This window comes from Apaloderma vittatum, unplaced genomic scaffold, assembly GCF_000703405.1.
Source record: "Apaloderma vittatum isolate BGI_N311 unplaced genomic scaffold, ASM70340v1 scaffold40874, whole genome shotgun sequence".
NCBI classification, from domain to species: Eukaryota; Metazoa; Chordata; class Aves; order Trogoniformes; family Trogonidae; genus Apaloderma; species Apaloderma vittatum.
In genome coordinates this window covers 1-27,827 of record NW_009713979.1, presented here as the reverse complement: position 1 = coordinate 27,827, position 27,827 = coordinate 1, and the positions used below count along the sequence as shown (strand labels likewise).

General features: G+C 36.9%; 1 protein-coding gene across 1 annotated transcript in view; it reads left to right on the top strand.

Moving 5' to 3' along the window:
• Positions 1-25,909, top strand: part of LOC104269343 (protein phosphatase 1B) — a 30,955-nt gene extending 5,046 nt beyond the window's left edge. Inside the window, exons 2-5 of the mRNA XM_009868568.1 lie at positions 4,452-4,590; positions 14,978-15,841; positions 17,612-17,729; positions 25,794-25,909. Of these exons, the coding sequence (XP_009866870.1) occupies positions 14,996-15,841; positions 17,612-17,729; positions 25,794-25,909 (1,080 nt within the window). The 5' untranslated portion in view covers positions 4,452-4,590; positions 14,978-14,995. The remainder of the gene's footprint in view (positions 1-4,451; positions 4,591-14,977; positions 15,842-17,611; positions 17,730-25,793) is intronic.
• Positions 25,910-27,827: the final 1,918 nt, after the last annotated feature.

The following is a 27,827-nucleotide window of genomic DNA, read 5'->3' as shown; positions in this document are numbered from 1 at the left end:
CAGGATGTTTGAAAATCTGTCCAATGTAAGTGATTGAGAGGTGGTACTGTATTTCTGTGCTTCAGTCATGCTAAGCATAACTCTCATTTGTTATAGGAGACCAGAGGAGTAAGTGCTTGTCTGTGGTCCCCCGGTAGGCAAATGTAGATCGCTTACGTGCGTTCTAAATTTTTGTAAGGCTAGATTTTGGTATTCCTTCGTCTTCTGCTTGTGTAATGCAACGGAGTTTGAGTTACTCATCAGCTAGATGAGCAGTCTCTGCTTCAGGCATTTGCTTGTACCAGCATAACTATCTGTGTCTGTTGCTCAGCCGTGTAGCGTGGAAATGGGAATGAGCTGCTGAGAGCAAATATTGCTTAAGCTACCGTTGCTGCCAAGACATCTACTTAGTCATAAAGTGAATTTATTGATCTAAAGCTTACCTAAAAAACCCCCAAAACCTGAGAATTTAGGAATTAAAGAAGTGCCTTACAAATATGTGTCAAAGATAGATCTGCAGAAAAGAAATTCAGAGTAGCTTTTGTAAAATGTATCAAAAAGCAGCTTTCTGATGCTGTAACATAAGTCTGCCATTTGTGAGGTGATATTCTAAAGTATGGACGTAATTAGAATGCTAAGCTTGTAATTATTAACAAGCTTTTAGATGAGTGTAAAGTACTAGTGTGTTCCTGTTGGAAATTAAGCCTAGAATAGTTCAAATGACTAACTGACAATAAAAGTTTGAACTGCAAACTTCGAATTGCTGAACTAAATTTTCACCAGAACCTCGAGTAAGGCATATAGCTTTTTAAGAAGCCCAAGATGTTACTTTTAAAATGTAGTGGATAGACACCATTGCACTTTTTACAAAACCTTACTATTAGATCATCTGCTTCAAAAAGGATAAAGCACTTAAAGTACTTCATGGAGCTTTCATTTTCAAACTTCTGTCCATTCTTCTTCCTTTAACTGAACATTTTAGTGCAGTTTCCATGTTTTAAGAGGGAACAGGGAGAGGAACCAAAAATACCCACACATCCACAGAAACACAAATCCCAATGTTTTTGCACAGAATAAATAACCACTTAACAAATGCAGGGAGAATTCATTATTCTTTCATTACAAAGAATTAATAACTTTCTCTTTAGGGGGAAAGTTCTACATTGTCTCAAGCAATTACAGAGAAATTAATTCCTGTTTTAGTTTGATCTTTGTCATATATGTAGACTGAAGAAGAACTGCTGCATGAACTTGCAGCACAACTAGTGCACTCCCTTGATATGTGCTCTTATGTTCCTGGAAAAAATCAGGTAACTTAATGAACACCTCTTTTAGGAGGTGAGTGTTATCTTATGTTTACTGTATATTGAGAAGATGCAATGGGGTGGTTGCGGTACACTAGCTAACCTGTGGTAAGATTACACTATTGCTCTTTTACTTCTCTCTCCTAGTATCTTCAGCAAAATCCTTTCCTGTCATCTGCATAAAACAGTTTACAGTTCTGGGGGATGATGATGGCAGTGGTGGTACTGTGATGTCATAAGGTCAATTATGGCACATTAGATTACAGCTCTTTCAGTTGATGTTCAGAGAGTGGGTTGTTTTGTTTGTCTACTTGTTTTAAAGCAACAGTGATTTGGTTATCTGTAAAAGGTCAGAGTTGTAGCTGATTGTGGAGCAGAATGAAACCAGTGTTTTTCTGGTGCTTTTCTGACCAGAGTCTGGAAGCTAACAAAGGACTGGATGCTATAATGGGTTTTGTTTGTTTTAAACAGGATCCAGCCTGAGGATTATTAGTGCTTTATTACCAGGGTTATTAAGTATATATTTAATCATCACAAAGACCAGCATTTGATGCTTGCCCTTCTGCAAAATAATATAGAGGGTTCACTGGGCTGCGTAATTTTTTTGAATATTGGGTTTAGTTCTTTAGCAGTTATTTACTTATGTTGGCTTTGACCATGTAGCTTTTTCCTTCTTAAATAAAATGCTGTAAACAGGGTGAAATTAAGTGTCTTTTTTATCTCATAAGCATTTGAGCTCAAAATCTATTTTATTGTAGGGTATTGGTGACTTAACAGCAAAAATTACAGAATTTTACTGAACTAACTTTTGTCCTACTCAAATATTAAGCATATACATATTCCAAAGATCTAAGGAGCCCGAACAAAATATATAATACATCTTGTAATTTTGTTAAGTCTTTAATAGGAAACATTCAACTTTACTCTTGTGATGTAATTTATGATGAGTGATCTGGATAAAACCATTTCATTTGTGCATGTAAGCGTTTTTAGCACACGGGCTATTGGGGGTTGAATATAGTAGCTTATTATCCCAAAAACTTTATAATGAAATTTTTTGTTATGAAAAAACCAAGTCTGCAGCTTATTTGATCACTACTGCACAGAAGTAAGTAGGATTAGTGTCTGTCCCCTCGTTGTGCACTGTTCAGTGGTAGAGTATGTAACAAGATGACTTTGTGTTTTGAGACACTGAATACTGTATTTCTCTCTTCTGAGAATTCGTGTAGATAGAATTTGTGTAAAAGGGAGCATATCCTGGAGTAGAATGCTCTTAGTCCGAAATACCTGACTTTGAATGTGCCCTACTCTAAGCAACCTGTCTCCTGGCTAAAAGTTACCCTCGTCTAATGAATGCTCTCACATCCTCTGTGAAATAGAAGAATTTGGGAGGGGTCAAGCCTCTTGCCTTTTGCGAAGCATAATGCTTGTCTTCCGGTCTGCTTCCGTGAATCAGCTGCTTCTAAAGGCTACTGGAGTAGCATCAGAAGAACTTGAAGCTCTTGAGCACTTCATCCTGCAAGCCCCATGTACCCTCTTAGTTAAGGGGGAACTTCTGAAGGTGGGAGACGGTGCTTGGAGGAGTTGTGTTCTCGTCACACATCCTGTGTCCATGCCCGAGTCGCTGGTGGATTTAAGAAGAGGGAGTCAGGCTATTTTGTGCTGCTTGTGTTTTGTGGTTTTCCTTAAAGTTCTTGGATATGGAAGCAACTTTTTATACTGAAACTTCTAAACTTTTTTGGGGAGAGCCTTTGCCGTGTAGTCCAATACAATGATTTGGGCTACTTGCTGTCTTATTCTTTCAAAATACTTTTTCAGAGTTAATTGATTTAGTGGATGCAGCTTGAGGTGTAGTTTCACAATACTCTGAGCAGATCTGAGCTGGCAGCAGCTGCCTATCCTGCATTTCAGTCATTGGCACTTGTCTGATGCTGCATTTCCTAAGCTGTTTTGGAGAGCTCAAGTGGCAGAAAATAATTGACTTTTTCTGGCTTGGTTTGATACTTTGAACCATCCATCCTGTTGTCATTCAGAAGAAGAAAGAATGTTTGGGAAAATGGCAGCAGTGTAATGTTGCAGACATAAAACTTAGCAAACTCTCACAGTTCTTCAAACCGTAGCAAAGTATTCCTTCTTTTGAGCTATTTCTTGCTTATGACACTCATTGGTAGTTGAAAGGCACTATTTAGTGTTTGGAAGAGGCAAGCTGTAATGAAGTGTCACAACTTTATTCTCTGATGAGTGGATCTGAAGTTGGTCTGTAGTACATACATCCCTTTTATCCCTCATTCAGCTCATCAGAGCGCTGTAATCAGTTTCAACTCATCAGTGTTACAATAAGGCTTGTATTTCTCTCATGCCTCAGACAAAGCTTGCTGTTATCCACAGTTCTTCCTGTGGTAGTTCCTCCTACTGTACTGTCATGGTAGCTTTTGTAAGATGCTGTGGTTTGTCAGATTAAATATGTAGTCCCTGATCCATGAAGGAATTTGGCCATTTGCATCCTATTCAAAACAAAGGATAATGCCTGGATGCTGTTGTGGATACCTACATCTGAGTTGTTAGTTATCTGCTCCTTTTACATTTCAAGCTGAATTTCTGGTTAATTTTATAGAAACTACTTTTAAAGAAGTGTAATCATTCTTGTTTCAGAAAAGCTGAAATGCTTTTGCAAGTGAAGCCTGTTGCTTTTGTTTTGAACTCTGGGGCATTTTTTCACATCGAAACATGCAACTTAAAGAGCTCACAAATTGTATGTGCAGCACTTGGTGGGTTTAAATCTTGTCAAACACTCAAGGAATGCACTCTGTCATTTGAGCAGGTAAATAAAATTTAGCAAGTAGCAGTGTTATGCTAGCAAATGTGCAAAAGCTGTTTCTTCTGTTACTGAATTTAGGGACTTGAATGCCAGGTAATGGGCTAGATGAGTTTTTAAGTGCTAGTCTGTGCTGCTGAAGGAAATAGCAAGGAAAATAAATCTGATTCCTTGTTAGCATGGCTCTTTAATATAGTTTTTAGAGAGTGTGCTGAAAAGTCTTTTGACATCCAGGCATAGCTTTAGTTCAAGCACTTTTATTTAGGAAAAAAGTTGTATTCATGAAAAAATTACTGAACAAATCTGTTGTGAGCCAGCTGGAGTAGCTAACTACTTCCTTTGTTTCTTTTTAGGAAATACCAAAATAAAGCAGATGTTGTGTCCTGTACTGTTATCTCAAGGTTTTGCAAGTCATTCTGTTATGTGCTTCTTAGGAATGTAAACTAATTCTTTCAGCACTGAACTGGAACCTTGACAAGGTTACAATTACAGGTAAGAACAAATTCTGACACTTGGAAAAAATTGTTTTTACTTTGACTGTCTTTTAATTTGCAATTTGCAATTCATCAAGAATTTAACAAAAATTTCAGAACAGATTGGATAAAATGATGTGGTTTTTCTATGTATTTGAGTTTTTCTTAATTTTATTTTAATAGGGAGGAAATATAATTTAAAATATAGCTTCTTTCTGTTATAGTACAAAGCACTGTTAATAAATGAAAAAAAATAATAATTTTTCAACATCCAAAGTGTGATGACCCAGATTTTGAGGAAGGTATTTCTCACACAAAAGACTACAGTATCAGTCAGTGAAAGTCGTGAAGTGGTTTGCCGCTGTGTTGAGATCGGCTTACTGTCTGTGTGTGGGGCTTTTTTTTTTTCCCCTCAAGGTCTGTATTTCCTTAAATATGCTAATAGCAGCAATAGTGCTTAAGTTACCTTTTTTAATCAGTTACAGAAAATTTCTAATTTTTTGTTACAAGTCCACTGTAGTTTCAACTCTTGAATAACCTTTTTAGGGGTAAAGGTTGATGTCTTCTTCCAGGTCAGTGGAAATGTTTTGGCTGCTGGTTTTCTGTCATAACTTTATCTGACAGTGATGGAGATAACCCTTGTCCTACTACTCGGTTCCTGTCTTCTAAACTCCTGTGTAGGGGACTACAAGTCAATGTCCTTTACTCTGACGTATTTTTAAAAAAAAAAAATTCAGTGCTACAAAACTGCAAAAATTAAGAAAAGCCCAGACAAACACACCACCACAAATACCTGTCGTAGAGACTGCATATTTTTTGGTTTGTATGTTTCTGTTTTTAAACAGGAAGTATCTGTTTTGAAAACTAACCATGAAATAGCTTAATCCATATGCTGAATCTGCAGAATTATGATAATGGCCTTTCAATCTGAGTTTCACATTTTAGTATCTTTGAGAGGAAGATTTGCTTGCCTTAGCCTGCCCTTGTCAGTAGTGGGAGGACAAGAATCTGGGACTGTTTGTATCAAGCAGCCCAATATTTGTTCCTCTGAAGTTGAATGATACATAGGCAGGCCAGTGACAGGTTTGTGCTGAGGAGGTAGCACTGATTGTTCTGCTACTACAATGAAAGAAGGGTTCAAATGTAATTTGAGTTGTTTTGCTTGTGTGTCACTGTCATGGTTGAATGGGGTTCTACTTAATTTGCAGTGATGTAACAAATTGAAAAAAGGCACAACTCTTAGACCATGCAAGTCATAGCGTAATTTATGTTGGAATGGACCTCTAGCACTCGTCTAGCCTAGCCCTTGTGTCTGACTTCCTCAGATTTGTGTGTGAATCAACAAATCACCCCTCAATTATGTAAATAAGTAGTTTAGTGTTTTACTGTGGTTCTGCTGACCTGCTGCAGAACACTTACTCTGATCTTTCAGACCTGCTTAGGAGCAATTTATTGATGACATGAATTGATGATTCATTTCTGCTCTGTTCACACAAAAATGCATCTGAAGCTTTTAGTAAACAAATACTGATAAAGGTAAGGAAAGAGATTGTCTTAAATGCCTTAATTTTCAATAAGGGAGAATGTATTATTAGTGACATACTGCTTCATGCTAATGAGTAAAATAAATTCTTCAGTTTTGATACCTGTATTATATTGGCTAAACATTAGTTTCTTCAAAATCTTGGGGGCTATTTCTTTGATAGAAACATGACTGGTGATGTTTAGATTGATTGGAAAGGAGCAAACTAAATTTAGCTCAAAATATTTGGTCTCTTTTTGAATTTAGAGAACCACAAAATGATTCTGCATAGAAATAGCTGTAAACTTTTTTAGGGAAGGATCACAAAGGTCAGCACATTGTAACATCACCACACGTGCATCTGCTTTGAATAGCCTAGTAAAGAAGTGAGAACATACTGGCTATGAGAAGTATAAGCAGATACAGGCAAACTAAAGGAATTTCAGTTAATATCATGGGATAGAAGTCTTGTTGTAGTATGGTCAGTAGGGATGAACAAGAGTACAGTGCAATCCTCCAGGTGGTAATAGTAAAGCCACACGAAGTTGCAGAGCTTGAGTTAAGGGCAAAATATGACTTTGGGAATAATAAACCTAAACAGGTAATACCTGATAAACCAAGCAGGCCTGTTTCACTCATGCCGGTGCGTCGAACTCCTGTTTCAAAAAAATTGTGCGAGCGCATGAATATTGGCTTATGCAGAGCTATCTTGGCTGTTAAAGACTTCGGCCGTTTTGCTGTTCCCATGGAGGTACTAGAAGTGTTAGTCTGCTTGCTTTGCACTGGCCACTAGCTGGGCACAAAGCTGTAACTGAACCAGTCTGGGTATTTATGTATCTTACTTATCACTTTTTGCATAGTTCCTCAAACTCAGATAAACTGTTTACAGGTAACAAAAGGGATTGAAATTTTGCAGACTTCGGAGTGTTTGGAGGAGATCTTAATAAAGAAAACCTGAAGTTGTTTCCTGGAAAACTAAGATGAGTGACATTAGGGCATTGACTACAGTAGAGTCTTTCTTACTGAGAATGACACTACATTCCTCATCTTCAGGAATAGCACCTGCCTAGCTCTGGTGCCAATGCAAGCTAAGGGCTGCTGGCTATCAGGAGTCACACTGGCAAGAAAAAAATTATGTGTAGCTAGCTAGGAAAAGCAGTGCATATTTCTTTTTAAGCTGCTTTTTGGCCACAAAACTGAGAAGTTGACTTCTACAACTTTTAGGTAAGGGTGAAGCTCCATGACAAAGGCTTGATGACTGTAAAAGTGCATCATGCTGGGCACTGATAACTTTGTGCTGAATGCTGTGATTCCAAAGCTAGATTCAGAGTCCACTTTGAAGCTTTTTGTGAAGTTCATCTTGAACAAGACTGCATTCCAGAAAAATCAGAAGCAGCATGTGCAGCAGAAATATGCAGCATCCGGGGGTGACAGACGTTTGCGGTTTAAGTTGAGCTTGAAGATCTGCAGTTACATAGGTTCATCCGTGTTTTAATAAGGTGCAGGAAAACAAAATATAAAATGAACCTCTGAATAGACCACGAGCATCTATGTTTTTCTGGTATTAATAGCATAGCTAAAAAGATTATAGCTCTGAACGTAGCTCCTGGGGCTTCTTTGAATTTTTTTTTTCTCACTGTCTTCCCCTTTGAAGGTTACTGCCCCCTTGGATCTGCTGTCTAAGCTGCTGGCTTCTAAATCCACTGCAGTCAAAGTCACAAAGTTTCAAAACAGCAAAGCTAACTTTACACCTCTTCAGTGAAATAGTTTAAAGAGTAAGGGCAAAAATATCTCGGCCAGCAATTCTGGAAGAAAAGAAATTGCTGGCACAGTGTAGTGGTGAGTAGCTGAGACAGAACAGAAGAGATAATGTTTTCAGGTATCCCTACTGACATTGAAAGTAGATGTGATTCCGCAGTGTTAAATTACTCCTGTGATTGTTTTGTACCTCCAGACCAGCTTAAAGTAGCTGAAGCGCACTCTCAGATAGTCATCTCCTTTTCAACTTGCTGGTTTAAAAGTAGCGTGGTGGGGGATGTTGTGTGTTTTGATTTGGTTTTGTTGTTTCTTTCTCCTAATTAATTTAAAAGCTACAGCTGTAGCTCCTAGGCATGTGTTCTACCTGGTGATGGGTGTAATTTGCAAATTTTTTTTAAAAATCATGATTTAAAAATCCATTGGACTTCTTTCATGTCATTTGGCAGGAAAAGTTTTTGATAGTAGGCTCTATATTAAAGTTTTATGTTCATACTGAATTTCTTTGTGTCAGTATCTTTAGTCAGCTGATATCCTTCTTAATTGGTGCCCATGAGAGTGACTTATTTATAAACAAACAAAAAATAAATAAATCCCATAGTGAGTGGACTTGAATGATTATTACTGTCTTTTTTATGTAGTTCATTTTTAAGTGAAAGTAAAATAGTCGGATCTTATTCTTAGACTCAAATAATTGCTGTTTGACTCTGCCAGTACTTGGGACTACATAATTAGAGTAGCTGTTACAGCAAGCTTCGAGTATAGTTCTTGTTCAGAAATTCAGTAACTATTTGCTTACTGTACATTTATGTAGTGCCAGCATTTTTAGGGTCAGTAAGTCAAAAGTGCTCCCAAATTTTCTGGAATCAAAAATAAAGATCTTCAAAGCTAGTTTCACTCATCAAATGAACTTGTATGTAGTCTACATATAGTATAAATAAATAGTACAATGTAAGTATGATAGTGTAATGATTGTGTATTGTAAGTAAATACAAGATTAGTAAAGGTTACTTAGAATATTCTGTCACTCTGATCTTTTTATAAATTGAAGGGTACAGGAAATCTTTATGAATGTCAAACCAACCTACAGTGTGTAGAGGTGTGTAATATGTAGAGTGTGTGTATGCACATACATACGCACCAGAGAGAGCGAGCCTGCAAGATGGAGACACGAGCCACACAAAGGAGGTTTCTACCAAGGCTAAATTTGATTATTTTTTTTTAAAATTTTTTTTTTTTACTTAAATCAGAGAAGTTAATTCTTCCTGCACTTCTGTTAGGCTTTGAAATTGTTTGTCACAGATATTTGGCTTCTTTATTTGTCATTTACATCTTTTATATCTAGTGTAGCCTTTTGTCTGTTGAAACATCATTCTTTTTTTATAGCAGGAGCACATGTGTTTTATAACAGGAAACTCTGGCACTGTTTCTTTTTCACAGCACTGACTTATTAAAAATGACTGGCCTGTTGAGCGAATCCTTCTGAGGAAGAGATATTTTACAGTACACTTTTATGACCTAAGCCCAAAAGATTGATGTTGGACCCTTCTCATTATATGAAAAGATACGTTATTGCCTTTGGGACTGTTGACCATCAAGGTATTAGTCTAGTTCTGCTGTTTTCTTTAAAACTGACATGTGATCTGGAAATTATTTTATAGTATCTGCAATAACTTTGATTATGGCTTTTAGGCCTTTATAATCTAATTACATTTTGGCTGTCTTCATGACAGCCAGCAAGTAAATATTTCTGCCTGTTAAATATAAATCTACACAAAAAGGAGCATGCTTTTAATTTAAAGTAACTGCTTATTTCTCCTTCATGATGTAGGAGAAAATCATGGATATGTGTCACTGAGCAAGAACTATTTGCAATTTTCTTTGTAGATCTTGGGAAAAAACCAGTGGGTGCGGTTGTTTATCTTTTAAACAGATAAATTCAAACTTATAAGACCCTTTACTATGTGGCTGATCTAATTGATACCAAAGAAACTCTTCACTCTGTAGCTGTGAGGGAAAAAGATACCAATCACGATTTTTTCTGGTGTATCAGAGGACATGGCTTTTGTCTTCGTACTTCCATGATGTCTTTGGTTTCCTGAGCCTGAATTATTGCTTGTGTTACCTGTATATGAGATAAGGACCTCATGTTTCAGGTAGAAAGCGTCAGAGAAGAATATATATTAGGACTTCAGGCAAGTAAGCCTTGGGTTAGGTTTTTGCCATGGGAAAGGGATGTCAGCTTTTGCTAGAGAGTAGCTGCCCTCAAGTCTCTTGGGATGGCTTAGCTATTGATTTAGAACAAGAGATGAAGAGTGTGCAGTAGAGCAGTAGCTAGAGCTGCTGCTCAAGCAGTATAGTGCTCAGATTCAGTTTCTTCCATTGCCAGGTAGGGTAAAGGCCATTATTTTCTTTTTCAAGGCCTTCCAAAAGCCTTTGAGCCTTGGTGATCATTGACACTTGGTGATTATTACTTGTTTTAATTATTACTCTTTTATTCTTCCCAGATTTGGGAAAACTACCAGAAGAAGGGAATGCTAGTTTTCCATTCTTGATCTGAAATACATATACTATTTTAAAGAATAGTCTGTGAAGCATGGATGAGAGCTAAGGCCTTCTCTGTTCCAGTAAAGTTTTGGGAATTACAGTAGACATGGTCTTTCAGATTTTAAAAGGTTCAGCTAATAATCTTCTATGGAGGAAACATTTTCACCAGAAGGATGTTAAATGGTTTTCTCAAGCTAATGTGTTACACAATTAAATGTAACTTAAAAGTGGGATATTTGGAAATTAAATGTCAAAAGTTGAAGAGGTACTGAATTTTTGAGCTTATTGATTAAAACCATGCCTGAATTAGTAGCTGAAGGTAGACACTTCATCTGTTCCTCTGCTGGCTGTATTTTGTCTTTAAGACTGAATCTTGCTCTACAAACATGTTTGGGGCTTAATGGCTTAAGTCCCTCCAGAAATGTTGAGAGGAAGCATAATTAGGTCTTCATTAACAACTTGGACAGCGGAAGAGTATGCCCTCTTAGCACGTTTGATACTGCATTGGAGAGAGAGCTAATTTGCCAGCGGGTAGACTTTAACAGTAGTAGTGTAGAAAGATCTTGACAAGTTGGGCAAATAGTCTGATGGTAACCTCAGGAAGTTTAATCAAGTCATATACCTGGAATAGATTAACCTTGTCCCTCAGTGTGGTCTGGATGATGTCTTATCTAGGAATGAGCTTTGTAGAAAAAGAACCATGGAGTCCTGTTGGACAACCAGGACAAAAGAGTTGAATGTTAAGGAGCAGTATGTTTATAGTGATGTAAGTCTGAGCCATATTAGAAAAGATTTATCCAGCATGTTGGGAGAAGTGATTATTTCTCTCTATTGGGAACTGATGAGGCTGTATCTGGAATATAATGTGGAGTGCCAACCCCCCAGTACAAGAAAGGTGTAGTTATGGTAGGGCAAGTAGAGCAGAGAACCAGTGTTACTTAGGTGCTGGAGCATATGGTATATGAGGAGAGGCAAGAGCTGAGTTTCTTCAGTTGCAAGGAATAAAGGCCAAGGGGTAGATCCAGCTGCTGCCTTCCAACTATGTAATGGGAGGGTATAGAGAAGGTAGAGCTGTGGTCTTCTCAGAGATGTTCAATGACAGACCAAGAGGTAAAGGACATAAGTTGCACTGATGGGTGTTCTGGTTTTGTTATGAATGTGGTCAGATGTGAACTGATTGCTCAGAGGTTGTAGAATCTCCCTCCTTGGACACATTCAAAACTTGATAAGGATCTGAACAGCTTGAGCCATCTTTGGTGTTGGATGTCATACTGATTGAACTTGGAATGGGGGTTTGGACTGGGTAAGCTCTAGAGGTCTCTTCAACGTTAATTGTATCTAGCCTAGTGTGCCTAAAGTGATGGAAATGCCAAGTTAGACTTGTGATGGGCTTTGCCTTTTGTAGGATTTTTGCAGGTCAGTTTGACTGAGTTCAGTTTTTAGATGCTAAAGTCTGTATACTGATCTAGCATGAGATGTTAAAAGAAGGACAAAACTAGATGTGAGTATTAGGGTACTGTTTTTCCAGTGGAATTGTTTTCTTTTTTAAGTTTTCATTTTGCAGAAAATAAATAGTATTTTTGTTTCTTGTGTATTTTTTGTTTGTGCTTGTGGGTGTGTTTTTGTTGTTGTTTGGTGTGTTTTTGTTGTTGTTTGGTGTGTTTTTAAAATAAAAGTTGCTTTGCTAAAAAAGGTAAAGCTTATGATACCTCAGATTTCAGTAAAATATTTCTGACTTAACTAATTTATAGATAGATAAATAGACGGCTGAGTTTATTGCTAGGGAAAGTTTTGTGTGTTGGCACTGTAGATGTGAGGTTAAAATTATATTTGTGCATAACATCTGATAGGAATATACTGTACTCACCTGTATTCCACATCATTTGCTTGTTATTATCTGTAACTTTGTAGTATTTTTTAAAAAGCTAGAAGTTGTTACTGTTAAAAGTACAGTATTTAACAGAACAGATGTTCATCTATTTTAAGTTGTCTTTATGCTTTACTATAGCTAACAGTTTTGACTGGAAATCTGAGTTTCAGTGAGTTGATGAAATCACTGTTTTTCTTCCATGTTCACTGAAATGGCTTGACATTTATTTTCATCTGATCTTCAAACCAGTTGCCTTATATAGCCTACATAATCTACACAGTGACAGAAAGGTTTTTTTCTGCTGCATATTGGTGTCTTTTACAAGTCCAGCCATGATTCTTGAACTTAGAGTTTTCTTACTGATTGCAAGTCTGTCTCTGCATACTTTAATAAAGATTTGTAATATTAAATAGGACATTTAGAATATCAAGATTATGAACTTGAGTAGTACCATCTTTTCAGTTTCTCTGTTCTGGTCTGTAAGAATTGAAGCAACTTTTATGAAGTAGGTTAAGCTAAGGTGTGGAACACGTGACACTGACTGTTTCCTTTCTAACGCTGATTTGACACTGGTTCTTTTTTTTTCAAAGCAAAATCAAATCTTTCAAGAGAAAAGATTGTGAAAAGTATTTTGTCTGTGTATCTCGCTAAATAATGAATACTTCATTTCTGTCGCTGTGTATTAATTCCACTGATTCACAGTGTTGCAAATACTCTTTTTGGATACAGAAGGAAACCAGTGATGAAAATAATTATGAGCAGAATGTAGCATGAATTTCATTTACAAATTACATACAGTGTGATTTACAAATTACATTACAGTGCACAACATAAAGTTGTGTGGTCATTTTATCTTCATCTTTGCTGTTCTGAGTATGATATGACTGGATATTGGTGGATGGTGACTACAGATAAAGAGTAAAGATAATACTTGTAGGTTTTTAGAGCATGAAATTCTGCAGATAATACCACAAATTTGAACTGATTGGGAAAGTGGGGAAGTGTAGGATGGATAGTATGTGTTCAGAAGTATTTTGAGATGGATAATGTGTGTTCAAAAGTGTTTAATGACTCCTTAAATTGTTAAAAATACACAAAGTGTTTTTAAAATGTTCAATGCGACTTTAAAGTCATTCTGTAACTTGTTTTTTTTTGTATTAGATGGACTATTACATGCAAAATTGGTACTTCCAATTTTGCTTTACAAAATCCAGTTTGAGGATTATTTTTATGTTTATGTAAAGCAAAAATCAAATTGACAACAACCTTTGAACGTATTTTCTTAAATTGCTTTTGCTATAAATTCTGCAGCTGAGAATGTGTACCTTGTACATGGAGTGACTAATTGGGAGAGCAAAAGATGTGTCAGGATGCTTGCTTTGGTGTCACACAATTCTTTTTTTTTTTTTGATAGCTGCGTATGGCAATGTACTGAGTACAAGGCTTGTGTGTTGTAACATCAGACTTAATAGCAGAAGATTAGTACATAGAAACAGTACATGCAAGTGTAGAGTTACTGACTAATAAATGAGAAATGATCAAAAATCATGGTAGTATCTCATAGATGAACTAGAGGGGGTGATTGCACAGTGTTAGCATTTATACTGTCCATGCAAAACCTCAATTTCTAGCTATTTAAGAAATCATCCTGGAGTCTCAATAGTGTTTTATTCCGTGTCAGAATAGATGATGTAAAGACTTGCCATTATAACATAGCATAGTACTCAAACATAAGAGCTATTTAAACTTCTCAGCTGATTTGGCTTAGTCAGGTGCTTTCTGTCTACTTTTTTTCTTTTAATGTACATTAAGTTACATGATGTTAAGTCTCTTAGAGAACCAAGTTGTTCCTTTTGCATAATGTTAGTAAGACCTGAATCAAAGGCCATTAAACCTGAGTTCACTGAGGATGTTTTTTTCTCATGTATTTTGAAGTAAGTCTCCAGCTACTGAAGAATTTCTTATTTTCTCTGGATTATTTTCTTCCCTTAGATAGCTCATGTCTCTTATAACTGGATACATGTTAAAATTGAGATCAGTGTAGCATTGAGTTTAAAATCACCTGAAAGCACATGAATGTCTTAGAGGGGTTGTCGAAATGGAAATGTTGTTTTACAGAGGACTAAGTAATTTTATTTAGAGAATCCTGTAATAACTTTTCTTGGATTGAAGTGGGATTTGACTTCTTGTTTCCTTTGGCAAATGGTCTGCATTCCCCTATTGTCACTTGTGGTATGCTATAAGAATACAGATGTAGCACAGTACCTGCAAAGCTAGTGATACCAGCTAGTTCTTATTTGTAAAATGCTAGCTTTTCTTTGTGCCACAATAAAGCTGGAATTAAAATAGAAGTGATGTGATTGTTATTTTTCCAGCATGAGTTAGTTTCTGCAGAGAGTGACAAAATTGGCAGGGATACTACTCTGCCTTCCTATGGAGAGCGTTTAATTTTGATGGAGTAGCTCTTTAAAAGGCACAACGCCCCACCGAAACAACGTACCAAAAAAAAAATGCAAGCAGGGGTCTGTAAGTTCACACTTCATTTGTGTCATTTACTAATTACTTTTTTTTAACCCCCCTGTTACAGTTGTTGACTTTTGCACGTGTGCACGCTTATTACTTGTTTTATAAAGATGAAACACAGGGAAGGAAGATCAAAGCTTACGTGCAGTGGTGGTTTTATAAATAAGACTTTTCTTCTCTGTTTTCCAGATCCAATATTGCATAAACATGGGTGCATTTTTGGATAAACCAAAAACTGAAAAACATAATGCTCATGGTGCAGGGAATGGCTTGCGTTACGGCCTCAGCAGTATGCAAGGATGGAGAGTGGAAATGGAAGATGCTCACACAGCTGTTGTAGGTATTCCCCATGGCTTAGAGGACTGGTCCTTTTTTGCTGTCTATGATGGTCACGCGGGATCTCGTGTTGCAAATTATTGCTCCACACATTTGTTAGAACACATCACTAACAATGAAGACTTTAGAGCGACAGAAAAACCTGGATCTGCTCTTGAGCCTTCAGTGGAAAATGTCAAGAGTGGAATCAGAACTGGCTTTTTGAAAATTGATGAGTATATGCGCAATTTCTCAGACCTCAGAAATGGGATGGACAGAAGTGGCTCAACAGCAGTGGGAGTTATGATTTCACCTGAGCATGTATACTTTATCAACTGCGGTGATTCACGTGCTGTTCTCTATAGGAATGGACAAGTCTGTTTTTCAACACAGGATCACAAACCTTGCAACCCAAGGGAGAAAGAGCGAATCCAGAATGCAGGAGGCAGTGTAATGATTCAGCGTGTTAATGGGTCGTTGGCAGTTTCTCGAGCTCTGGGGGACTATGACTACAAATGTGTTGATGGTAAAGGCCCTACAGAACAACTTGTTTCTCCAGAGCCTGAGGTTTGTGAAATTTTAAGGGCAGAAGAAGATGAGTTTATCATCTTGGCTTGTGATGGAATCTGGGATGTAATGAGCAATGAAGAGCTCTGTGAATTTGTTAAGTCTAGACTTGAAGTATCAGATGACCTGGAAAAAGTGTGCAATTGGGTAGTGGACACTTGTTTACATAAGGTATGTAACTATTTCCTCCAAGCAGCTGTTCTAAAATGATCTTTTGTTTAGATGGATACGGTGTTAGCAGCAGTTCCTGGCCTGCTCTTACCCTTCTTCCTCTACGTTCCCTCAACTTCTGTACCCATTTGACTTTATGTCCTTGCTGAAGAATATACAGCCTCATCCTTTGTGCCTGGAAAGGTGATAGCAGTTGTAAAAATGAACAGTTGTTATTTTCTAAAGTAACACCTGCAGGTAGTTCCAGCTCTAAACTTTATTTCCAAATACAAGTAATTTAAAATGAAAAAATTCTATGCAAGTTGTTCTGGATTTCTTTGTGTTTTGCTTTTGTTGGTTTGGTTTGAGTTTGTTTGTTTTTTTCTTTCAGTTGCATGATGTTTGTATCCTTTGCATAAAACCAGTGTTTACACTATCTGCTCTTCAAGGTGTGCTTTGTCTGTCATCTGAAGTGGTGTCCTCAGCTCACTGTTGTAGCATAGATGGACAACTGCTACTTTTGCGCTTGAGCTTGCTTGCACTCCTCAAATGTAGAGTTTGTTCGAAGCAACTACAGTTTGGTCTACCCATAAGTGTAACTCCTACTAGTGAAAATAGAGCTCCTTTGTTAGGCCACAGACCGAACATGCAGTTTTGAGGAAAATACTAAAATTCAGAATTCTAGCACTAAAAGTCAATTATTTTTTTTCAGGAACAGGATTGTGTTCTAGCCTCCACCTTACATTGTATGGTTGATTTACGTGCTACAAGTCCTTTCACCAAGCACTTGACCGACCTTGTTAAGGGCTGCTCACTCTTAGTACACCTTCAGTAAAACTGAGCACTAACCACATGTTTATTTCATAAAGTCAGATCCTGAGTCTCTGCAGTTTGTAGCAGTATTAATGTGTTGTCCTCTATTCGTACCACATAGTATTAATTGCTGTGAAAAATATATTTGGTACAAAAGGGAACATAGAATAACTCCTTAGTACTTCTGAAGGAATTTATTTTAATGTCAGATTTCTACTGAATTTCTTCAGGACGAGTTATTGTGATAGATGGTAGGAACTATGCAATATGTCAGGTTTACACAGAAACAATATCCAGTGACTAATGGCACTTAAACTTCTACCCCCCACCAAAAAGTTAAGATCTTGATTTCAAGCCAGGAATTTAAATTACGAATCTCTTTCCATGATCTTACTAGTGTAGAACTGACATTAAAATTAGTATCTGAGAAAGCCGCTGGATGATATTGCGGAGCAAGGCCAGCTTGGTCATACTAAATGAATTCAGGTTTTGCACTTACTTTCTTGAAGATGCTTTGTGTGACACAGGTACATTCTGATAAACAGACTTTAATAAATATAGTATCTTTGTGAATGCTTTCAAGCTTGAAGTAAATTAGTAGCAGGAGCTAGCTATTCTGGTAGTCTGAGGTAAGTATCCTGCATTTCATTTTGCATCATGATTTGTTTTTTAACTTGGCTTAAAGTAACATTAAGCAACTGTCTTAATTTCTGATCTGCTTTTATTGATAGCATTTTTGAACAGTTGATATGTAAATAAGTCCATTAAGTATGTTAAACTCTAAGATTGAGAATTAATTTGACTGAGCAGTTTGGTTGGGAAACTTGGAGGTTCTTATTAATCAAAATACAGTTTTATTGAAAGGTTTCTTTTTTTCCCCAGGTATATCTATAGTATTGCATGTAAGTAGAAATGTGACTAGAATAAAAAAATTAAAAATTAAAGTTCGTAACTCTTCTTTTTTTCCTTGTCATATAGGGGAGTCGTGATAACATGAGTATTGTACTAGTTTGTTTTTCAAATGCTCCTAAGGTCTCAGATGAGGCAGTGAAAAAAGATGCTGAGTTGGATAAGTACTTGGAGTCACGGGTTGAAGGTAAGAAGTGTATTCTTTTACCAGATGTATCATAACATTCTTGAGCATGAAAACAAAAGCCTTGAAAGCTTGGTCAAATTCAGGCCTGGTTACAACTCTGAATTTTTGTGTGTCAGGAAGAATGTTCTAAGACATGTGGTTAGTTTATCCTGGACTTCCACAAGAACTTTCTTAACGTGAGCTTTAGGTTTTTACTTCTGTCTTTATAAGTCAAAATGCAACCACTGACCTTGCAAAGTGTTTTATCAGCTAAGTAAATCGTGATATTGTTAATGTCTTACTTGTTAAATATTAAAAGGGGTACTTGTGATACTTGTTCTTTTTGTGAAAATTTTTGACAAAAAGAAAAAGCAGTACTGGGGATTTTCATGCAGGGACAACTTACCTAATTATGCAAGCTTTCATAGCTCGTGGTTTTGGTTTGTTCTTTTTGGGGACGCATCTGTGGATTACTTCTCACACCAGCAACTTTTTAAAATGCACTTTTGTGAAATATTAACAGACTATAAATTATCAAAATACCTATGAATGCAAGAGCCTTAAATCATCCCTTTGGATTCTCTCTGCTTACCAAGTGTATGTGTGAATGAAACTTGTGTAATGATCTAGAACTTTTACGGAGGACCAAACCTAATTTGTAACCAATTTTGTTTAGTCACTGATTTTATAACTCTGATTCAAAAAGTTGAATGCAACTTGCTTCCCTTAAGCAGAAATTTAAAGGAAAGTTAGCTTGACTAGGAATATAAGGCTTGCTCTTGTAAATTTATTCCTTTTCTGCAGTGTTCTTAATGTCAGAAAAAAGTGGCATTTGAAGCAGACTTTCAAACGTTTTCTTCTAAATTCTTTTTTCACTGGTTAAGACTGTTCTAAGGTGTGGTGACAGCTGTATACAGTGGCCTCCTCCTGATGTGTTCAATCTTCTCATTTATTCTAGCGATCCAGGTATAGCTCAGTTTTGTTAGAACTGACTGATATATTCAGGGTTGATACTGAAAGTTTGCCTTTTTATTAAAACTGCTCTTACCTTGGCACAGCTTTTTGCAGAAGCAACCCAGGCATGAAAGTAGTCTGAGTTCTTGCAACAGTTTGTCTTGCTGTTACAAATGTTGCTGGGATAATACTTTGAAGTAGCATCACTAGAGAGAAGCAGTCATCAGAGGTTTTGAAAGCCTTGTGCTTGCGATTCTTTGAATTTCTGTGATGTCATCAGAAGAGACTGAAGCACTGTCAACCACTTACAGTGATGCAGCTTATTAACCCGCCTGCTGGAGCTATCAGTTATAGCAATAGTATTAAAGAAGGAAATGGCTTACTGAAGAGAAAGCTAGCTAAGATAGTTTGTACCTGTTTTAAGCTTGTTTCAGCTGCGAACTGAAGTACTCTGATCATGTGCTTCGTGAAGAGGTGGTCCCTTTGCAGATGGATAACGAGCCATGTAGCCTTCTTGGATATATTTGGTCCAGGTGCTGAGACCAGTAGTTTAGCTTTATACTATTACATTGCTGTCCTGAGGTACTTCTCTGTGTTCATGGTGGAAAATGTGGTATTGGCAGTTCTACAGGACTGTTCAGCAGAACTTCATGAAAGTGCTTGTAAATTTTGAGTTCCAAAATGTTGGGAACTTTGCAGGTCAGAATCAGCATGAAGCCACCATCTTGAGATTGTAACAAGGTCTCAGTGACGTAAACCACAGCTCTGGCCACTGACTGCTTAATTTTTCATTTGTGTGAAACAGCCTGTGAAAAGCACTCATGTTCTTTGTCTAGATAGTTATGGTTTTTATTGCACTCTTACTTAGCCAGATGAGGTAAACTTAGATTTTAATTTCTTTTTTTTTTTTTTGTATTTGCATCAATGACCCAGTAATGCAGATAGGTTATGTAACAAACCTTAATTTTTAGATATCTCTCTATATATATATGAAGACCTTCAGGCCATGAGACGTTATCGCTGAACAGGCTGCTGTTGTGTGTGATGTCTTTCCCTCTTGTTTAAATGGGATCTAAATTGAAATGGCTTGCATGTTGGTAGTCTCTCTTGAGATTAGAGAGAGTTAATGGTCACTTCAGATGCTAACTCTAGGCATGTTTCTCAGAACTTGGCTTACTTCCCAGGCTTCCTAGATGACACTAGTTAAGATAAATACCTATTATCTTCCTGCGTCTGCGTAGAGTACACGAGCTGTTAATAGGCTCTGGGAGAGAGCCAGAAATAGGTACCTTCACCGGCAGGAGTCAGGTGTGCACACAGTACTTCCTGCTTAGTTTTGCCAACTTCTTGGTGGCTTCTCTCTCAGCACATGGGTGAAAAATGTATGGAGCTTCAGTGTTATTCTATTGCTTTTGTAAGAGAATGTTAAGGAGATTAACAGAAAAGCTGTCAAATAACTTCTGATCAGAGGGACCGGATTAACTGAGTGTGATGTAAGAGGCAGCATTTGCTAGTGACAATGCAGCGTTGTAGCATAATTAAGTTACTACTTTAACCTATCAAAATAACTGCTTAGCAGAAATATATTTTAGCTATATTGTCATATTTAACAAATACTGCATGCAGTTTGAACTGATGCAGAGCTATTCCAGGTATAATTCAAAATTATTGTTAAGCTTAATGCCCCAGAAAAATGAATTGCTTCAAAGCTTAGACTTCTGTTGCTTTAGCTCTTGTTGATTTATTTTTTTTTCTGCATGAATTCTCTGTGTCAGTGTTCTGCTAATTGCCCAGTGTGCAAGGCCTTTAAATGTCAGCTCTTTAGCAATGAGAGTTAGCATATTTGAAGAAATTCTCTCTAGAAGTGGAGAAAATAAAGGAAACAGACTTCAGAAGAACTTGAAATGTTTACCTGTTTTCTAACAAATTTTGCATTCATAATAAATTCTATGAAATTGTTATTTTGACAGTTTCCTTAAATAAAAAAAAAAGTTGGACTGCAATTTTCACCTTGCATTAGTGCCGTGAATATTATTAGTTCAGAAATAATACAGAGAAGCTTTAACAAAATGTTTCAAACCACTAAGCAGCATGGGGTGAGTTGTTCGGAAAGATGTTGCATTCTTTTAAAAAATTAGTTGGGTGTAAAGGTTTAAGTAGTGGCAGAAATATGTTTAACTTTTTTTAAAAAAAAAAGACAGAGAGGGACAGGAAACAGTATCATCTCAAGTGTTGGATTAGTAAGGAAAAGTTTTGGAAGATGGGAACATTTTTTTAATCAGGAAAGGACGAGTGCCATCATCAGTTTTGTGTTTGTCTTTATACCAAGTGCAAGGATGGAAAACAGCTGTGCCCGAAAGGTTTAAATTGTCTTTAATTCCAAAAACTTAAAGCCTGGCAGATAAGTTGTTGATAACATGTTGATAACGATATTGATAACATCCTCTTGATCATCTCTTCCAGGTATTTTCAAAAGACAGAAGTTGTATTGTTTTAGATATATTCTCAGTCCCGTTTCCACCTTAGGATAGTCTTCAGGGTAGGATATTTGTTACGATTTATTTGTAGTTCTGATGTGTATTTTCAAGTTCCAAACTTGGTAAGTTAGGCAGCCTAGTCTAAGAATCTACGTTCAATTACAATAAGTGATTGTATATAATGAGAATCTGTAGTAGATTTACTAATGCTTAAAATAGCAGATTAGATGATGACTGTTCCTTTCAAAAGGCAAATAATGGACATCACAAAAATTTAACATGAACAACAGTCTCCTTATCTGTTAAAGCACTAACAACTCACAAGGTGTGCAGTCAATTGATAGCCAATAACAATTTTATTATACCTGCAGTAAAGTGTTATTTATATTTTTATATTATTTATATGTTATACTAGTGTATATTGCTAAAGAGTGTTTTAACTGAAAAAAATGATCTTACTTTAGAACTGCTAAGCTGCAAAGATGGAGATGTCAAAAATACAAGCTATTAGATACTCTTGTGTTTCAGTAAGTGACTAATGTAAATAAGGCAACATTGGCACTTCATGTCAAATCCTTTGGGACTCGTGAAACAGTTTGACCAGTGATCTTTGTTTTGAATGAATGTATGCTGTTCAACGTGGACTATTTTTTTCTGTTCTGTTGTGGACTTTAAATTTCAAGCTAGCTGGACTAACCCATCAAATCTTTTAGACAACAGGGGTTTTTTCAGTGCTGCACTTGGGCATTTTAAGCTCTGACTTGGAGAGAAAGGCATTGTTTGAAGCATGTTTTTGTTTGTTTTAAGAAAAAATAATCTATGTTCAAAAAGCAGTTTAGTACTTACACATGTAATGTTTATAGTCTGTGTTGGTACATTCCTAAGTAGAATGCTAAGATCCTGTCTATTTGTACAATGAATTGAGTTAGTAGTTCCATAAGATCTTTCCAAAGTTATTAAAAGACAGTTATTGTTTTAATACCAAAACAGAAGATTTTGTTTTAACAAAGTTATTTAGAAAAACCAAACTCAGCAAGTGATAGTTTACAGAGGTTTCTAGTGGAGGAACTAATACCAAAGATCTTTTGCTAGTTTGGGTCTTGAGGTTGACAAAATGTGTGTAACTGCATTCCAAAGCGGCCAATTCAAGGTTATTCTGAGATACTCATGAGGTTATAGTCAGTAGCTTGTGATTGAGTCATTTATGGTGGTGAGCACAGCTGTGCTTCTGGTTTGAGTCACTTAATGGGTTACTTTCCAAAGTACTGCAGGTGTGTTGGACGGTAGTTAAGTTATGCTGTGTCAGTCTTTTCTTACTGCCACTTTCAAATGCTGCTTTCTGTTCTCCGTTGTCGAGTTCAAGCCATCACGGCAGTTAAAACCACCCAGCTGCTTGCTCACTCCCTTCTCCACTCCAGTGGGATAGGGCAGAGAGAGCTGGAAAACAGGTAAATCTCATGAATTGAGATAAAGACAGTGTAACAGGACAGAAAAAGAAGGGGAAATAATAATAAGAGGAATATGCACACCAAGAGTGATGTATGATGCAGTTGCTCTCCATCTGTTGACTGATGACCCACCAGTTCCTGGGTGGGGGCCACCACCCCCCAGCCAACTCCCTCCAGTTTTATTGTTCAGCATGATGTCACACGGTGTGGAATATCCCTGTGGCCAGTTGGGGTCAGCTGCCCCAGCTGTGTCCCCTCCCAGCTTCTTGTGCACCCCCAGCCTCCTGGCTGGCAGGGCAGTATGAGAAGCTGAAAAGTCCTTGACTTAATGTAAGTGCTGCTCAGCAACAACTAAAACACCAGCATGTTATCAGCATTATTCTCATCCTAAATCCAAAACAGAGCCCCCTTCCAACTACTAGGAAGAACATTAACTCTTACCACAGCCGAAACCAGGACGTCTGTTTTTCTCCAAAACATACTAACTGCCCAAAATCTTAAATAGAGGCATTTGTGTTTCATGTAGGCTTAAACAATCTTAAAGATAGAGGCATGTTCAGTTAATACAGTGAGTTGAATAGCGCATTTTACATATGTGGAATATATACTGTATGTAAAACTGCTTTGTCGTAATCTTAGAGCTGAAAATCAAAGGAGGTGCTGAAACAGAAAAATTGTAAGCTGTCTGGTTGGGGACTTGCGTTACATAAAGTTGAAATAAAATTTTGTGTGAGTTTTCAGAAATACAGAAATTCAGAAATTTCTGTGAATTAAATGTTAGGGTTAGGTTTTTAGTGAAAAGTGTTTGAGGAATAAAGTGGTAGACTTCATAGTGACCTTTCAAGGATTTGCATATATGATATTATCAGGAAATGATTCTTTAAGCATCTGAATTATATTAGCAGTGAAAATATAGAAGTTTCTGTAATTCTATTTTGCACATTCAGGGAAAAAAATAGTTACAGGGTTATTCTTAACGTCATAGACATGAGGGTGAAAACCTTGTAAATGCCTATAAATCTGTTTCTGAAAACATTTGGTTTCTTTCTCTAGTGGCCTTTGTCAAACAAATCCACAGTGTGTATCTGCTAACTGATGTGTAATGAAAAAAGGTCATGCTTGGTCATTTGCTTTATTCTCGGATTTTCTGTTAGGAAGCTTTTTTTTGTTTGTGAAGAGACAGGACATGTTCTGGATGAAATTATTCACCCTAATATCAGGGGAAAAAAAAGGAGATGGACAGTTCCACCAGAATTCCTGATTTGGCCCCTTCTAGAAATGGAGAGAAAATGCTTGTGGTTCAGTGGATAAACAGCATAAAGTGAAAGTTTCCAGTAACAAGAAATATACAGCAATCCTTAGTTATGATGGCTTTAATTCCATTTTAAGAACATATAAAAATCTTATGTTTGCATTAATATTTAGTAATTGCTTGCTTCTGTAGACTTTTTTCTTATTAAATCTTGCTATTTGTGTATTTTTAATATGTAGAGAACTTGGTTTAAAAAGTAATACTCTTGGTCTAAAAAGCAGGATAAGCATAAGGCATTTCCTGACAGATGTGACTCAGCAAAATTTTATTATAGTAGCACAGTCTACTTCTGGATAGAACTGCACAAAAGGGCATAAGAGGACTTTGGGCTGATTTATGTGAATATGTATGGAGAAATGATCAAAATCATAATGTGCAAGCATACATATTCAGCTGACATTTGTTTTGTTAGCCATGATTCATTCCTAACGGATGGGTGTGTGATAATATATGTAAAGTTTCATGGAAGAATGTTTAATTACTTCTAGTAGTAGTATACCCAGCATCTTCACTGCAGAAATTGTATGGTGCTGACCTAAAGTTGGGGCTGAGAAGCATAGTGCCTTATTTGTTACAAGGTTGTAAAACTATACCAGAAGTAGAATCGCTTTTTTGGACAATATAGATTTAAAGTAAGTGAGTACCTTGCAAGCACTGTTTTGATTTTAGAAGTCATAAGAGGAGCCTGCATATCATTTGCTTTCTAAATAAGTCCTAGACACTGAGAGAGATTTAAATACCAGGAAACTTGGGATGCAGTGTTTGAAGTAGGTAGGTGATGTGCTTTTGTACTAGCTGTGTAAGCTCAAATTGTAGCTCCTTCTGGCTTTAGTTGCAGGCTCCAAATCAGGCATTCAGAGTATAATCAATTGATTGTAAGAAATTCAAGTGATTTATTTGTCTTTGGATAGCAGCCAGGATGCCAAGTGACTGCAGTTTTTTTAGGATTGTACTTGAGAGGATTCATTCTTAATTCTTTTTTTTTTTTGTGGCTTAAACAAAGAATTTTTATTTAGAAGAATGTTTACAGGAAGTAGCACTCCATTCCTTAATTAAGTTGATTTTCTGAAAAAAAGATTCTCACTTATACATATGGGTACACTGTTATTTACAACTTGTAGATAACTAAGCCTTTTTCTGCTATGGTTGTAATTGAACGACTAAATGCTGATGACAGGAAGCTGGTAGTGTTTTGCCTGTGTGACTGTGTATGCAGCTATTGCCTGTTTGCCTTAGCAGCCTTGATGAATAAGAACCTGTGAAGATTTACTTTAGCTTAGGTAGTTCTTTTCCAAGGCAGAACCTACCAGCATTGGCTTTGTGTGATAAAATATTCTGTTTTCAGGGTGGAAGTAGTATTAATTATTCGTCATCAGTTCTGTGTTCTGTTTTGGCCACTTCAGTGATGCTGGGCTGTTATATATGCCTCTTCGATATGATGGTGTTAGTGTTCATGCAGCAGAGATTCATGCCTTTGAGGATGCAAGGTGTCACTTACAACGAAGCATGACTGAAATCCTGGGAAGCGCTGGCTGTATGGCATGGAACCACTGAGCATGTGCTGCAATGCAATAATGGGAAGCAGGTGCCTAGCTGTTGTCCTGAAAGAGAACAGGCTGCTGTCTCCGGGATGTTTCATCCCCTTCTCAGTCTGCTCCCGAGTTGCTCTGAGGGAAAGTGGCTAGAAGCAATGAATTTGAATAGCTCTGTCCCATGCAAAAAGTGTTTAGCAGCAATGTAAAGAATGTTTTCCTAAAGAATGTTTTCCTGTTTACTTGTAACTGTTTTTTGTAATGTCTTTGTTAAAAAATGATAGTATCTTGTATTTTAGCATCTTAGGGAATGGGTGCTATTAATGCAGTAATCTAAGGATTTCTTCTGTTTTTTAAATTAGAAATTATGGAAAAATCGGGTGAAGAAGGAATGCCTGATCTTGCTCATGTTATTCGTATTTTAACTGCGGAGAATATCCCTAATTTACCACCAGGAGGTGGTTTAGCTGGCAAGTGAGTACAGTGTTGGAATTTCTTGAACTGTTTAGCTCACTGAAACAAATATGTATATTTAAAAGTTTTAAAGTTTTTTTACGGTAATAGCTATATCAAAGAAAAAAGTTGAGTTTCATATTTTAACCAAGTTTACCTTTGGTACTACATAAACATTTGTACATCTGCCATTCCAGAAGAATTAGAGGACCATATGGAAATTGTAAACTAGTATATTATACACCAGAATGCTTCTGTATGGCCATTTAAAAAAAGAAATACTTATTCTTAGCTTTTTACTGCTTTACGTTTCTTAAGAACTATCAATAATGTAAATGGAATATCAAAATACCAGCTCCACTTCCCTGATACCATGTTCCATCCACCACTTAGCGTTCATTGTAATTTTAGGTCAAAGCTTGTTTGCTCAGCAAACATTCTCATAAGAAAATTTTTTTCTTTGTTTAATCTTAAACTGAATTTTAGATAAGCGAGAATATTGTACGGGGGTATGCATTTTAAAACTTAATTGGAGTAAATATTCAGAAATTACATTGGTTTTCTGGGGAGACTAATGATGTTCTAACAACCTATAATTTAATAATTGCAATTAAGAGAGTTTAGGATGGCATAAAAAATGGTTAGTCAAGAATTCTCCAAATAGTGGGACCTATTATTACTCCCTGGTGCAGGTCGATGTTTCTGGAATCTTTATTTTTCAAAATACAAAGTTCTGTCCTTTTCAGCATTTGTGTATGCATATATTTCATTGCATGTACTTATTAATGAGCACTCTTGGACATGGCTATTTTTTTCTAGCCTTGAAAGTACCTCTGCGTTCTGGGCCTTTTTCTTCACTTGTGTGGATTCCAGGCATGCAGAGAAGTTATGGTGTGCCTGTTCTTCTTAGTACCTCCCTGGTGCTGAATGAGTTGGTGTAGTTTGTTGTTTTACTCATTAATAACTGCACCATGTATTCTGGAATCTTTGCATATAAATTCTGTCTTGATTTGTTGTGAGCTAGTTTATATTTTTAATGGGCTTAGGTTCAGAATTTGCATTTTGATGCCTTTCTCTCCATTTTTGAATTTCCAAGTTCTGTGGTACAGAAAACTGACTTCAGGAGGTTTCTTCTAACATGGGGGTGCAGATAATGTCATATAGTATTGACTATTTCTTTGCCTTCAAATGTAGGCAGTGATATTTAGTTAACTGTGCTTGCAGGATTGAGAAAGGTTTGGAAAAGTACAGCTGTACAACCTAAAACTACATACCATATAACTTAAAACTTCTATCTGAACAAGAGAATACTCTTTATCTTGAGATCCTTACCCTGTGATGTTATGAGCGGATGAGTCATAGAATGGCCTGGACTGGAAGGGACTTTAGAGATCATTTTAATCCAGCCTCTCTGTCATGGCCAGGGACCCCACCTCTCGACTAGATCAGGCAACACATGGGGACCGAACGGGAATCAAACCCGCGACCTTGACGTTGTTAGCGCCACGCTCAACTGGCTGAGCTAACCAGCCCCCTATGGAGAATTTGCATTTTGCCCTTCTGTTTGAACTCCTAAGACTTGGATCAAAGAGGTTGCAGAGTGAGTTTGTCTGTGGCTGGTATCCTTCGTTTTAGCACCAGTTATAGTTGCTTCTGGTTCTTAGTATGTTTGAGCTGGAGAATCACAATGCAGCATTGACTAGAGTATGTTTGCAAACCTTAGGAACCTCTGAAGTAGCTCCTCTTCTATTGGCATTGTCCATTTCCTCCAAGCATCACTTCTTCAGAAGCCTCTACTGACTCATTTTTTAAGACAGGAGATGTAAAGGTGTCTGCTCTGCTGTGGTCACTTGATGGTGGTAATTTGTCCTTTAAAATCTTACTCTCTAAAGTCTGGCTTCTAGCTTGACTTGGATCCTCATGAAGTTCAATAAGGACAAGTG